Source organism: Cygnus olor, chromosome 3 (assembly GCF_009769625.2).
Source record: "Cygnus olor isolate bCygOlo1 chromosome 3, bCygOlo1.pri.v2, whole genome shotgun sequence".
Lineage (NCBI taxonomy): Eukaryota > Metazoa > Chordata > Aves > Anseriformes > Anatidae > Cygnus > Cygnus olor.
In genome coordinates this window covers 46992992-47008267 of record NC_049171.1, presented here as the reverse complement: position 1 = coordinate 47008267, position 15276 = coordinate 46992992, and the positions used below count along the sequence as shown (strand labels likewise).

The 15276-nt window shown below is 41.9% G+C and overlaps 1 protein-coding gene across 1 annotated transcript in view; it reads left to right on the top strand.

Moving 5' to 3' along the window:
- The first annotated feature begins 1805 nt into the window (after window positions 1-1805).
- LOC121067483 (prolyl endopeptidase) overlaps window positions 1806-15276 on the top strand; it is a 103949-nt gene continuing 90478 nt past the window's right edge. Inside the window, exons 1-5 of the mRNA XM_040552042.1 lie at window positions 1806-2040; window positions 3118-3192; window positions 10042-10175; window positions 11886-12016; window positions 14792-15001. Coding sequence (XP_040407976.1) covers window positions 1843-2040; window positions 3118-3192; window positions 10042-10175; window positions 11886-12016; window positions 14792-15001 — 748 coding nt within the window. The 5' untranslated portion in view covers window positions 1806-1842. The remainder of the gene's footprint in view (window positions 2041-3117; window positions 3193-10041; window positions 10176-11885; window positions 12017-14791; window positions 15002-15276) is intronic.

The following is a 15276-nucleotide window of genomic DNA, read 5'->3' as shown; positions in this document are numbered from 1 at the left end:
TCATCAATGTGTATCAATGAATACAAATGCCTGAAGGGAGGGTGCAAAGAGGACAGAACCAAGCTCCTTTCAGTTGTGCCCAGTGCCAGGACCAGAGGCAAAGCGAATGAACTGAAACACAAGAGATTCCATGTGAACACCAGCACTTCTTTACTGTGTGGGTGACCAAGCACAGGCACAGGTTGCCCAGAGAGGTTGTGAAGTCTCCCTCCTTGGAGATCTTCAAAAATATCTAGACATGGTCCTGGTCAAGCAGTTCTGGGTGTCCCTGCTTGAGCGAGACCAGATGGCCTCTGGAGGTCCCTTCCAACCTAAACTGTCCTGTGATTCCGATATACAATACACATACAGCATATTTGTGTAGCACACAGGCAAGCTTTACAGAAGTATTGAGCTAATTCTCTATATGATAGCAATTCATGTGCATATATATTCTGCCTGGGAAGCTCAGCCTTTCCTTTTCAGTATTTATCTGAGCAAATCACCCAGAAAACTAGCAAACTTTTGGCAGCATTGGGATCATCAAGGCATTGCCATTAACCACCTTGCTGGCTGCATGTTGTGAGTGGTAGAACAAAAGGTGTAGTTGACAGCTATGCTACAGCCTTACACAAGAAGAAGATTAATAGAGCAACAAGGTAAGAAGGAAAAATGACCAAAAGAGAAGGGATGAGAGACAAGAAGCCATACGGGTGTTGTTTAGGATGTAAATGAAGCTGATGAACATAGTTATGTCAATTAGTGACAATGATCATTATTGCGTTGCCTTATTTCATTGAATGTACACAATCCTTCCCCAAAGTATGCCCAATTAGAGATGGTAACTCTTTTCATTAAGAGAAACCAATCAAGACACATTTCTGAGCCAGCAACTATCAATGTTTGATTCAATTTCTGGGATATTTTATGTCATTGTCATTCCAAACTGTGTCTTTACTGGGGACTGTGAACACTCCTTGGGCTGCTCTAGCCTTTAGACACCACTACGTGTAAACATAATTGCCTCCAGCTTCCCATCACGTACCACACGTACACATGAGTTTACCTTGGGGAAGTTCAGTTAAACCCTCCCCACAGTAACAGAATGATTTTGTGAGGGCTATGAGAGGAAACTTTGAAGCAACAGCAGTTTGGAAGGAAAGCAGCTTAGCCATGCTGCTGGACAACGAACCAAGAGACTGTCTGCTGCATGTTTCCACTATTTTTATGACATGAGAGTCCAGTGGGTTGCTTACTTCAAAGGAAAAGGGTTTATAAGCTGTACAATATGAGAAGCCCTATTGTAAAATAAACACCTGGCTGACGAGCCCCAAAGTCATCCATCCAAAACACCTTCACTGGATGAACTTCCACCCAGGCCAGTCGTGCAGGTCAGAGCCTGCCTCTGTGTGGGACCAGAGCTGGGACACCAGAGGGACTGGGACAAACACCAGCTGGCCAGGTTGGTGTGCTGGAGCCATGGGTCTCACAGGGAATCGGTGGCCAGCTAGGACTTTGCTTTTAGAGTGAAACCTCATCTCCAGCAGCTTCCAGGCAGTGTGAGAGAGCAGAGCCCGAGCCTCTCCCCACCGACAGCATCAAGGTGCGCGAGCTGAGGAAAAAACCACCCAAAACCCAAGCATCAAAACGCAATTTTATTTCATTTTTTAACCAAAGCGTTCACTCTAAGGAAGCCGAAAGCCATCGGCGGGGTGGCGAAGAGGAAAGAGTCCCCGCAGAGGGGGAGAGGCTGCGCCAAGGGCGGCGGCTCCCAGCAGGGGGAGCCGAGCTCCCGTGCCCGCCGCTGGCCTCCCCCGGCTGGGGCGGGCCCCGGCCCTATGGCGGCGGCGCGGGGCGGGTCCTATGGCGGCCGCGCTCCGCCTGGGCCGCACCGCACGCCTGCTGCTGGCCGCTGCCGCCCCGGCCTCCGCCTCAGCCCTGCGGCCGCCTCCGCGCCTCGGTTCCTCCTCCTCGTCGTCCTCCTCCTCTCCCCGCCGCTGCCCTCCGCCTGTCGCCATGCAGGCCTTCCAGTACCCCGAGGTGTACCGCGACGAGACCGCCGTGAGTACGCGGCCTCCCGGCGCCTCGCTGGGCCGCGGGGAGCCGCCCCGGGCGCGGGTGGCGGCCGCTTGGCCGAGGGCAGGGGCAGGGCCGGGGGGCTCCCGGCCGGCGCTCAGCCTCCTGCCGCTCGTGTCGGGCCGGCAGGGCCGAGCCCAGCGCTTCCCGAACCGCCTGGGTGTCCCCGGGAAAGCCAGGCCTCCCCCGGGGGGAGCGGGGCTGCGGCAGAGCCAGGGATCTGTTTTCGGAGGTGAAATAGACCTCTCTCCGCGTGTCGCGGCCATGACTTGGTGCACACGGGGGTTACCGTGTCGTCTCGGCTAAAATTGTGCCAGTTTTCGTCTGCTTCCACAAAGTGCCGTGCCTCAGGCACCGGTCCAGGAATTATTTACACAGCTAACCTCACTTTTAAACCAAAATGTTTGCCGAGATGAGCCAGCAGTGGAAAAGCTTCAGTGTTTCCTGTAGTAGTTGAGTGAAAGGCAGAACTGTGCAACTCCTAACAGCAGGTATCTTGTTTTGTTTTATTTTTTGTATACTGGAGAAAGCAAGCAGATAAAAGACTTAACCTGCGTGGTAAAACATGTGGTTTTACTTCCATATTGTTGTGCGCACTTTGCTCGAATATTTGCAAGGAACATTAGCAGGAGGAGGCAGTTAATCACCTAAAAACCAGAGACATAACCAGAAATTACATTTTGGGTGTATCCCATAATCAGGTTTTGTGATTGCACTTGAGCATCTGGATTTGGAAGAGGGGTTGTGTTTGTTTGTTTGTTTTTTAAGTCATTCTTCTCGTCTAGCTTGTGGAAGGAATTGATGTTTGTGTTCCACATGTCTCAGGTGCCCTGTGTTTTTTCTGAGGATAAATCTGCTACCTCATTTCTTCCACCAAAAATGATAAAATTAGCAACTCACCTGACAGCAAGGTGCTGCTTTTCTCATCTTTTGCTTCTTAGTCCTATGTACTTGTGTGAATTTCCAAATACACTTCATTTTGATGCAGCTTGTTCCTCTGATTAATGGAGTTTGCTTGTATGCATGTCTCTTTTTATAAAGCATTGTCTCTTATAAATTCAGGTGTTGGATTACCATGGACATAAAATCAGCGACCCATACTGCTGGCTTGAAGATCCCGACAGCGAGCAGACAAAGGTAACCTTTCTTTGTTCAGGAATGTCCATTTCAACTTAGATCTTTCTTACAGGCTAAGTACATGGGTATTCCGTAATTTTTTAAAACTTCCCATTGTGAATGTAGGTGTAATGTAGTACACCTGATACTTAAAGGGCTAACGGAGTAGTGCTGTTATTTTGCACCTTTATGTTATGGTGGGGGAAAGACTGAGACACTTGGTGTAACCTAGGTCGGTCAAACATTTTGGAAAACAGAGGCCCTACTTGACTTGCACCCATTTTTCTTAGGCAATTCAAATGTTCAAGGTTATATTGGCATATTGAAGAGAAATGCTCTGATTTTAGAGCACTATACTTCCGTCGTAAGTACATTTAAAATTGCCAGACTGAAACAGGTAAGAAAGGGTAGAAAAAAAACTTTTCCTTTGCCTTTCCTTCTTGGTACAGTGACAAGTGTGTGATTCCCCCTTAGAATGGCTAATAACTTTGTGACAGCTGTAGTTCCAGAGCTGCAGCTCTGGGTTCTATATGCTGTGCTTGTCTGTGTGAGAAAGAAGACAGAGGGCAGGTTCTTTGTTTAAAAAAAAAAAAATCCTGCAAAGTATCTTTCCATTCATGAGATTTCTTCCAGGTTTTCTCATGTATATGCTTACACGATAACATTTTGATGAGCTAGAGGATGGCTGAATATAATTTACTGCAACAGTTAGAGTAAAATAAAATGTACACAGATTTAAAAGTAAGAAATAGGAGGCTGTCAGGATTTATAAATATTCACCTGCGTTAAAAAGGTTTCGTATTTTAGTGAAAAACTAGGATTTTAATGAAAAACTCAGCTGGGGACATTAACAAGGGAAATTAGATTGGTAGTAAGTTTGGAGTATTTTCATCTTTTGATTCTGGTATCCTTAAGAAATGGTACATATAGGATCGTTTTATGTGAAATTCAGGGGGATATATTTGTTGGGAGTTACGGTTCTGTCTTTCTCTTATAGCAACCATATAAATACCCATTCAGGTGGTTTCAGAATCCTGTGGAAGAGAGGTAGGATTGAGAAAATGACAGTACATGACTTCTTGAGCCCCCATGTTCAATGCTTTTCCCACATATTGTGAACAGATTGGGGAAGAAAAGTTAAAGGAGGGTGAATCTCCTCTAGAGGTTGTAGCTTATAGCAGACAAAATAAGGAATGGGGAATTGCAACATCTTTGTGAAAAATGTAGCTGCCCAGACACAAGGTGTCATTTTGGTGGAATGAAAATGCTGTTAAATCTTACTTGCCTGTACTCCAGAAAACATACGCCTTGGCAGAATTTTGCAGTGCTGCAGTAGCATGATGCAAACAGTGGAGAGAGTTCCTGTTTGTATTTGTGTAGGTCCTCTTTTTCCTATGTTCCAGGAGTTAGTAAGCAACAGGGAATTTTGCTTTCCTACTTCTTTCACAGAAGAGGTCAGAAAGAAGTCTTGAAGTGCTAAGCCTTTCATCTGCTTTATTGCTTGCTTTCTCGTGCTCTGCAGCAGAGGTTGCTGACAACCACTCTTTCTTGCTAGCCCTTCTCAGTAGTTTTATCTCCATGTTCTTGAGATTATTCTACAGGACTCATGAAGAGTAGCTGTTCTGTACCCACCAGATCAAATAATAACCAGACGCTGGTATAGGAGCAGGCTTCAGAGAGAATTCGGAGCATACTCTGTAGACTTTTCAAGACTTCAAGTCACTGATCTTGAGATCTGTGTCCTTCCCTACTCCTCTTCCAAGTCCCGCTCTTTCTTTATGTGCTCCTTAGTGTCCCACACTTCCATCTGTTTTGGGGAAAAGTCAAATGTCTGGTGTCCACCCCGTCCAATAGGCTACCTTTTAATTTGCTACATATTAAAGACAGAACTAGAAGAATTCCTGTGGCATTCATGCTTATCTGCAGTGAAAAAGCTCCTATTCAGTTCCTGTTTACAACACGCTTGATTTGTGTATGTATAACAGGGAAAATTCTGGTTTATGCTAAAAGTGAAGGGTGAACTTCAGTTATGTGGTTAGGAATATTTCCTCACACAAAAATAGTGTTTAGTGTTTGCTGTTGAATAGCTGGACAAATACGTTTAGAATTCTACATTTGAACTCTAGACTTTGCAGAAATAGTCATGTCAGGCATTGGTGTGGTCATAGAAAATAAAAGGGTAGGCTTGCTTTTTTTCTGTGTTGACAGGTGTCAGTGAAACATCACTTAAAAGAAATTATTGAAAATCTGTAAAAAGACATCTATACAAGAAATTTTTGAAATCTGCAGGTACGTAACCAGGACTGTTTCTCGTCAGGTGAGCAGTTCTAGAGCTGATGAAGCCAATAATCAAGTCACATCCTCAGTCTCTTGAGAAGCCGTTGTTCAAGAAATGCACACTTCCATGTCCATGATCTGTGTGCTTACCGTAGTACTATTTTTATTGTGTGTGAATGCTGCATGTAGTTATGCACAGTTATAAGCAACTAAAAATCCCTTCTGCAGATACGTAAATAGAAACGGAAGCACCAATCCGAGGAGGAAATTCCTATCTTACTTTGGAGAAAAGAGGGCAGATGGTGGGTTCTTGCTCTACTGTTCATTGACCTTTCAGACAAACTGAGGAAACTTCCCTGGCTCAGTTGCAGTGTTCTGCTACTCTGGTAAAACACTTCTGGTGGTGACATAGGCCACAACTGCAAAACCACACTTTGCTAGTGTCTTGGGTTTGGTTTGGTTGGACTTTCCAGCTTCTTGGCTTGTTTTACACTTTGTGGGATATAAGCTCTGCTTTAGTCTAGGAAAGTCTTTTGCTTCTGTAAGTCAGTCATATACAACATCGTACCTCCCTGAAACAGCTGTGTAGACAGGAATGTGTAGCTTGTTTCAGACATGAGGTGTGGACAAGGGATGAAAAAGCAGGGATCATGTAGCAGACAGTTGACCTGTGGTATTATGAACAGGTGTGTGTTTGGGCTGAGACTAGAATTGAAACCCTCAAAACTAGATGGACTTGTAATTGTAAGAGAACAGACTTTTATTTACTTTTTTGATAGTTTTGCAATTGCATTTTGAATTTTGCTTTGATAAATCCTGAGGTAATACTAAAAGTAAATGCTAAGGGGCAAGCCACCAGAAATCTGTGTAGTTTTATTTTCATAGAATCATTAAGGTCAGAAAAGACCTCTAGATCATCTTGTCCAACCATCCCCCTACCACCAATGTCACCCACTAAACCATGTCCCTAAGCACCACATCCAGCACCACTTAAACACCCCCAGGGACAGTGACTCCACCACCTCCCTGGACAACCTGTTCCAATGCATAACCACTCATTCTAAGAAGAAATGTCTCCTAATTTCCAACATGAACCTCCCCTGGCGCAACTTGAGGCCATTCCCTCTTGTCCTAGTTTTGTAATGTTTGATACAACGTATGTGCCCTCTTGTATTCAGAAGTGCACTGAGAAGATACATATGGAGACTTCGGAGGTAACTAATAAACTGTAAATTCTTTACAGATTAATGACAAAGACTGGTAATGTTTTAAATACAATTTCTATCCTAAGAATTCTCCTTGGAAAGTATACTGTGAGTGCCTTTGGCAATTTTCTTCTTGGGTAGATACCGTTATCTTGTTGAGAGAATAGCGTGGTAGCATGTGGAAAGCTGATACTTTGTAACAAAGCATGGTTAAAAAAATTGTCACTTGTTGTTCAGATAAAATTTAAAATTTTTAAAAATAACAATTGACATGCTGAAGTGATAGCCAAACACTTCAGCCTTAAGTAGAACGTCTCTGCTCCTACTGCCACGCTTTAGAAATCGTCCTTTCAAAGTTACGTTATTTTCTGAGGCGTGCGTAAGCATACGCCTTACACTGACCCTTATTCTGTTCTTCTAGTAGTAAATTCAGTGCTGGGTCAAGGCTGATGATAGTTTATCAGATGTGGATTTCAACAGGTAAAATCTTTTCTCTGGAGGTTCATGAAGGTGTATGGACAGCTGTTGTTAGTCCTATACCATGGGTGGCATCTGTTTAACTCAGCACGGTTGATACTGAGTTGATATTTAAAATATATAGTGACTTTTGAATATGAGTGCAACCTCGTGATCAAATATGTAAGAACATATCCCAAATTGCACAGGATCTCTTTCAAAAACCTGTAATTCCTACCTCATTTTTTAGATAGCAATGATATTCCCGTTTATAGTCTGGTCATCTTTGGTGCAAAGATGAATCTAAGTGGAAGTAGGGAAAAGTGTGCGAAACTGCTGTAAAAGCAAGGTTACTAGTAATTCAGTTGAGTGCAACAGTTGATTTGCAAGCATGTTCTTGTGCAATGAACACTTGCAAGGAAAAGTTTCTCTCCTTGAATACCAGTGATGAAAGCAAATGTGGTAAAAGGGTGGCCATAGTTCAAAGTGAGTAACCCACGGTCCCATTATACCCCTGTGGCAATGCTGCCGTTTTGGTCACATTATTGATCTAGGAAACAAAGATGTGTGCTGATTTCTGTCCACTAAATACAAGTGTAAAGTGCTTTTGCCTGTCTAATGGATAGTTTTATACATCTTCGTAATAAGACAGGTTTGCTCTGAGGGTGTCACAGCACTTAGAGTAGGTAGTGTGGTATGTGCTGTCTGGATTTTCATGTCTGTGCTCTTTGAAATTCATGTGCTTCCATTTAGAGAAAACAGATTCAGATATATGTAATTCTTGGGTAGATTTGGTTAAGTTATTTTGTCGTCTGATGGAGGTGGGGAACAGTGTTAGAGTGGTACAAGGTGGTGGCTGCAGCTGTTCTGAGCAGAGAAATGTTTTGACATACCACTGGGATGTGCTGTGCTGCCGTGCTGGATGCTAAAACTGCCTATGCCAGTACCATCCTCAAAGAGAAATCAGACGTAAAAGATCAGCTTTTCCTCAGCAATGTATTCACCTCTTTCCTTCTTCTTTCTCAGGAGATAATTTCCTGACTCTGTCCTCACCAATGCATGGAGTCTAACTCGAGTAAAGGTCCGGAAGTCATAACCGTTAGCCCTCTGTACCTTTCCCTTTTCAGTGTTGTGCTGGTCATTTTTATTTTTTTTGTCATCCTTGAGCGGTGACTTACATGTAACCAGCCCACGTGTTCTTAAACTAATGTATTTCAGCACTTTGCCAAGTGTTCTTAGAGCATTACTAATTCTGCACTTGTATTTAAAGCTTATCGCTTTCTGTATGCTTTGTTGGACATGAACAAATACCTCTCAAGTGGAGAGTGACCCTAATTAATGCACTTTCTTCCTTACCTTGTAGCCTGACAAGTCTCTGAAAACAAAGCTTGGCATGCATTGCAGCTGTTGGCCATGTACTGCTGTGGCAGCAAGGTGAATGAGAGAGGGAATCTGTCATTCTCCTTGCTTCGTGGAGTCACTTTTCGCTGTGTGAAATGTCTGTAAAATGCCACTGAAAGAATTTCATGTTCTATTCTTTCCGCTTTTTTACCTGAAGAACTGATAAATGGGTAAACATTGACGGCAGTTGGTAAATGTGTGTCGGGTGCTCTGTAGAGCAGGTGGCATTTCTGAAGAGTCGTGAAATGCAGGTTATAGAAAGTGGTTTGTAGCCCACCTGCTCCTGTAGTTCATACCCTGCTGTGGAATGCAGCTCAGGCATTACCATGCACTGATCTGCTTGCTGCGTGACAGAATCGGGACAGGTAGAAACAATAACCTCATTCAAAGGAACTGGGGAAGAAACCCGTGTAAGCAAGAGGTGGGGTCTGGGATTTCAGGCTGGAGTCCTTGCTACATTGCGGTGACAGAGGGTGGCTTCTGCGTGGTGCTGCAAAATGCCGGCATTGCAAAGCCTGGCTGTGACTTAGAGCTCGTGTGCTGTGCCCTGTCCTTTCTACTCCATCTTAACAGAAGAGCCTGTGTGTCTGCTTCTTAACAGCTGTGGTTCACACCCTGTCACCTTGAGATGCTTAGGTATTAATTTTATGTTAATGCACTGTGCTGTAAGTAGGGATGGTGAAACACCTACATAGCACCAGTTTTTCCATCTCTGTCATGGGAGTGGTAGCCTCTAACAAGCAGCTGGAGTGGTAATGGTTTTGGCCACTGTAGTTACATGTTTGCATCTTTGAGGTAGTGTTTTAAAGAAAACAGACCCCTTGAAGTTAGCTTCTTGGATGTTACATATTCTTGTCTTTTGTAACTAAGAACTGATCTGTGGATGGGGTGGGAAAAAATGCCTCATCTGTACTTGTGAAGGACAGTACTTTGGCCCTTCCAAGAAATACTGGCTGGGACTAATCCTAAGTGTTTTGTTAATAGGATGACCAGATGGTACACATGACATTTTGTATCATTTTCCAGCTCTTCACGGTTCCTGAAATGATAGTCATAGATATGGGCAAAAGGATTCGTTACCAATTTTCTAATTGATCTGCTCTACAGTATTGGAGTATTGTATATTTGTGATGAAGTAAGAGGTGACTTTTCCTAGGTGTTTTCTGTAACTTAGCTTTATCTATACCATTTAGATAAATACAGGGAGAGTTTTTTTTTTTAAAAAAAAAAAAAAAAAGGCTTTGGTGCCCTCTTTTTAAAGGGGAGTGGCAGGAATCAAGCTTGTCTTTGTCCTGACCACTGCTTACCCTAATGTGTGCAATAGATTATTCAAGATATAGAATCAATCTAGTTAGAACATTGCAGCATTTAATAATGCAGACAAGTATGTGAGGCTGTTCAGGTGTGACTCTACACACCCTATATGGGGGAAAGATGTTGGCAATGCATTGCATCAAAAAAAGTGTTTCCTGTGGGAAATGTAAATTTCTGCTTGAACTCATGTATTCTGGGGGGGATTTTTTTCTTACAGGCATTTGTGGAGGCTCAGAACAAGCTTACAGTACCCTTTCTTGAGCAGTGTCCCGTCAGAGGACTATTCAAAGAACGAATGACTGAACTGTACGATTATCCTAAGTACAGTTGCCACTTCAAGAAAGGAAAGAGGTATGTGAGGAATGTCTTTGTAGATGATGATGAATGTGGAGCAAGTCAAAAGCAACTACAAGATAAATTGGAAATCATGTTTGCATTTATTCCTTTATTGTTGGGACCTAGGAAAAATGTGTTCAAGCCAGTATTAATATGTTGCATGATGCAGAGCATAAGATGCTTGATTGTCTCTAATTCCCAGTCATATTATCGTCCTGTGCTTTTGTCATCTTTTTGTAACAGGAATAATGAATTTATCAAAACTACATTGTAGAACAAGTAAAAGTAAAACTCTGAGGAGTTCCTTTCCAGGTCCCTCAGGTAGAGGCACTTCATCCTAGAAAAAGCACAAGTCTGTCAGGTGCACGTTGTTCTAAATATTTTCTAAAACATGTTGGTCCTACTTTGAGCAGCTGGTCGGACTTTTATTTAGTCACAGCCAGTGAAAAGCACTAGGAATTCCTTTTTTCAAAACAGCTTCTAAAATCCTAAATTGAATATATACCAATTTTCTGCTGAAGAACAGTTGCTGAAGGACAGTGTCTGAAGAGATGTTCTGTAAAAGGATGTAAAAACATCTTTCTGTAAAAGATGTTCTGCAAAAAGGAAGAGTGTTCTGCTGTCACAGTCGTATTGTTTGACCTTTGCTTCTCAGCTTATTGCTTAGCATTGCAGAGATACAATTGGCTAGAAAATGCATGGTCAAATAGAAGATGACATATTTTTCTTTTGTTGCTTTGAATATTTCTGTTTTCTTGCTCACTGAACATACGTTTAGTGTTTGAACATGTTCAATGTGCAGATTGTTAGCTAGGCCTTTGCAAGTGTAGTTCCCCATTCTGGGTTTACCAGGTTCCCATGCCTGTGTCCAAGTCTTAGACATTCTTAGGGAATGGGTAAACTTATGTTCAGGCTTGAACATTACCTCATAGCTTTCCCTGCTCCCCTGGGTGAAGCTGTTATTTGGTTTAAGTTGCAGGTTTTTGTAGTAGAACTCAGACAAGTTCTTTGAAGGAAGGAAACTGTAGTACCTGTGAATTACATAAAATACAGTTACTAATTTTTGTCTTCTCTAGTGTCTTCTAATGTGAACAGTATCTCTCACTGAAGAGAATTATGTAACTCTGTTCCTACAGCTGTTTCAAAATGCACACCCTGTTATGGATCTTGGGAAATACAGATGAAACAATTTCAGTTCTGTTTCATTTGAACATTTGTCTACCGCCCAGTGCAGCTTGAAAGCAGATAAGTGAATGACAAAGCATAGATCATAGGAGGTGGGAACCTTTGCCAACACTTGTAACAGAAACGCTAAGACTGCCAGAGCTTTTTAGCAGACAGTTACTTGGAATTTATAGAATGTTTTGCTTTGTTTGAAATGCACTGTAGTAAATGCAGTTTTTATTGCTAAAAGGTATTCTATGTGCATTCTACAGTCTCCTTTGTATAATCTTTATATCTTGTTGAGCTGAGATTCCTCTGATCTTCACAGAAATTAGTGTCTGGGCCTCCTCTGTGCCAAGGGTGGGGCAAGGCACCTACAGAGGATGAATGACTCTCTGATTGCCAAAAGGAAGCCATGGTTCTTGCTCTACTGCAAAGCTTGTTTTTCTATATATTTTTATCTGCCTTTTATTTCTTGACAATCTTACACAAATTTATCTTGCTAGCCTAATTGAAAATCTGAGTTCTTCATACTGATTTTACCCTCTTTTGTTCTTTTAGGTATTTTCACTTTTACAATACTGGACTACAGAATCAGCGAGTTTTATATGTACAAGACTCCTTGGATGCTGATGCCAAAGTTTTTCTCGATCCAAATAAGCTTTCTGATGATGGCACTGTGGCTTTACGAGGTTGGTGAAACAGCAGTTCCTGCTGAACAAATCCGGATTTTATCTTTCCGGCAGAAGTTGGAAATGGTTTACAGCTCTTCATGTGTAGAAGTATGGCTAGAGTGGTGTGTTTGCATGAAAGCAGTCACAGTAGCCATATGTGGATTTGTATAGCCTTTCAGAAGAACACTTCTAAATCTACATTTTTTTCACAAAATACTGCAAAAATGAACAAAGTTTTTTTTGCTCACAATTCTGGAATGTATTTCACTGAAATATGAACTGATCTTGATGCTGTCCATAGCTAAGAAAGAAAAGTTGATGCATTTGTATCAACTAATTCTCTTAACATTTTAAAGCCAGCAAGCTGATGTAAGATGCTTTGAAGGAGCACGGCATTAACTTCTGTGGGAATCACGAAATGACTTGTGTTCACTAGGGTATTAACTCATGTTATCTGTCCATTTTCCCACTTGCCATTGGCTTTTCTAAGTTCAAGAGCCTTGCTTCTACAAAGTCATTGAAGTCTGTACAAGATCAATTAATAAAAACTATGCAGAGACAGAATTAGGGGATGCTTCTTTAAGAATGATACAGTTGAAGAGAATCAATATGGTTTTCTTAAGGAGAAGTCCTGCCTTAAAGTGTGGATATTACAGGTCGTGTACGTATAATTGTGCTGTATTTCTAAATGCATTTGGAAAGAGACGTATATTTGAAAGAGACTGCTTTTTAGAGGGAAACAACCACAGAACAAGAGGTGAAAGCCCTGGCATTGATAAATAATTGACTTAAAGGCAAGGACAGGAATAACTGACCAGCTCTCAAAATGGAAATCTCCAGTGGAGTTCTGTCAGGGACTATGCTAGGACTTAAACTGTTTGGTATGTTCATATATATAGAAGAAAGAGTGAACAGAGAGCTGGCAGAGTTTGCTAATATAAGATTAGCCCAGGTAAAGGCTGAAGAATGACTGAAGAGTGAAGAGCTGCAGGAAGACCTTAGTGATAGTAAGTGAGCAATAAATTGGCAATTAAAAGTCCATGTAGATAAACTAAGTGATGCACAGGGGACAAAGAATCCTGACCTCATTTGGAAAGGATGGATGGGATTCTGTGCTGACCATGACTATTTCGGAAGAATTCTTATGTTGTAATCAATAGATAGTTCTATGAAAATGTCACCATAGTTCTCCGTAGTGGCCAAAAAAAACATAGAAAATGTCAGAAGTGATTGAGAAGGAAATGGAGAACAGAACAGAAAAGGCCATAACATTAGTAACCCAGGGGTTATACAGTAGCATTTGAATATTAAATACAGTTCTGGTCCCCTCAGCTCAACAGGGGCTCTGAAATCTAGTTCAGAGGAGGGCAATAGGAACAATCACAGGTGTGGAGCAATGATCAGGAACAGCTGAATGTGCCCAGACCCATCAGTTTGGGGAAGAGAGAATTTAGTAGGGTATGGTAGCAGTCTACAAAATCCTCTACGACATGAAGAAGCGTGGAGAAGGTGAAAAGGGAGTCATTATTCATCATTTTTTCTATTACAAGAATGAGGGATTATGAAATGAAGGCAGTGGGAGTCAAGACCGACTGACTCAAGAAGGTGGTTGTTCATGCTGGAAGTAGCAGATTTAGACGGCAACGTTGGATGTCATTGATGCAGACAGCTTACTGTGAGTTTAAAGGGAAGCTGGAGAAGGTCAAGGAGGAGGGAAACATTGATGATAATTAACAGCCTACTTCATGGGAAAGAAGTCTTTTAAGCTAAAAATAGTCAGAGGCTGGAAGAACACTTATGGGAAATATTATATGTGCTTGCCTTCTTGCTCTTCCAGGCACTTCCTTGTACTTACTTCTAAAGACAGCTAGACAGAATCTTGTTCTAAATCAGAACAGCCATTCATATGTTCTTGGAGGGGAGAACGTTAGGGTGCTACAATGGCGTCTCTCAAACCTAAAATTTCTGCAATTTTTTGTTTGTTTGTTTTTTCCAGTTGTAACTTTCAGGTGTTGATAGGCCTGCAGTAATTCAGCCTCTTCACTTGAGTTGATTTGCAGAAGTGAATTTGATCCTTGGCAACCACAGTGGAAACTTTTCTGAATTTTTTTCACAATCAGTTTTTCTTCACACTTCAGAGAGAACTACATATATCTCGGATCTTATCTGAGAATACCAGCAAAGAACCCATTTGCTTGCTGGTGGGGAATTTTTCCAGTTACTTCAGTTTTCATAGTTTTGCAGGGGTTAGTTTTCAGTTATTCCAATGTTGAAGTGGTAGCTGCTTTATATCAGGTTGTATTGTTTGCATTTCAATTCATGTTGAGTTCTCTGGTGCTGTTACTGTCTTACAGACCATAAAATGAGATTCTAGCTATGTGCATTTTCAGTCTTCACCCCTAACCCCAACCTCAGGGAAACAGAAGAGTTATTACTCAAATTATCTATCAGATGTTGGACATAAGTGATGTTACTGAACCTATTTTTTGAGCATGCATGCCTAAACATGGATCTATGAATTATATGAGAAGTCCACAGAGACAGGAAAAGTGCTGCACGTCCCAAATAATAACATGTAGCTGCTTCCACTGTCTTTTAGAAAATAAATCCTCTCCTCTTGGTGTTGAGTAAACACAGTTCTTTTACCTGCTTTCACAGTTTCACTTCCCTTTTGTTGGGATTTGACCATCGTGTAGTAAGTAGTAAAAAGCTGTGTGGCAAAATAAACACTGTTGAAAATACTGATTCGTTGTACTGGTTCTTACCGCATCTTGTTTGGTTCCACTTTCCTAGGCTACGCGTTCAGTGAAGACGGCGAATACTTTGCATACGGCCTGAGTTCCAGTGGTTCTGACTGGGTTACTATCAAGTTTATGAAGGTGGAAGGTCCTGAGGAACTTCCGGATACGCTGGAGAGAGTTAAATTCAGTTGCATGGCGTGGACCCATGATGGAAAAGGAATGTTCTATAACTGCTATCCAAAACAAGATGGGAAAAGTGATGGTAAGTATGGCTGCACTAATTGTGTGCTATGAGGAAACAAAAGGACCTTTTCAGTAAACTGGTGCAACAAATAGTTAGCTATACTACTTTGTACAATTAGATATCAGATTGTCTTGTATGACCAAAACCTATATTTAATTAGTGTCCCTTCCTTTCATAAGGACACTCTTATCTGCTAGGCCCTGTCTTTCTTTTGGAAGTTTGCTGGTCCTTTTCTTTTTCTCTGCGCTGATTTTTCTTTGCTTTCATACAGGGTGTTGTTGGCTGGAATACGA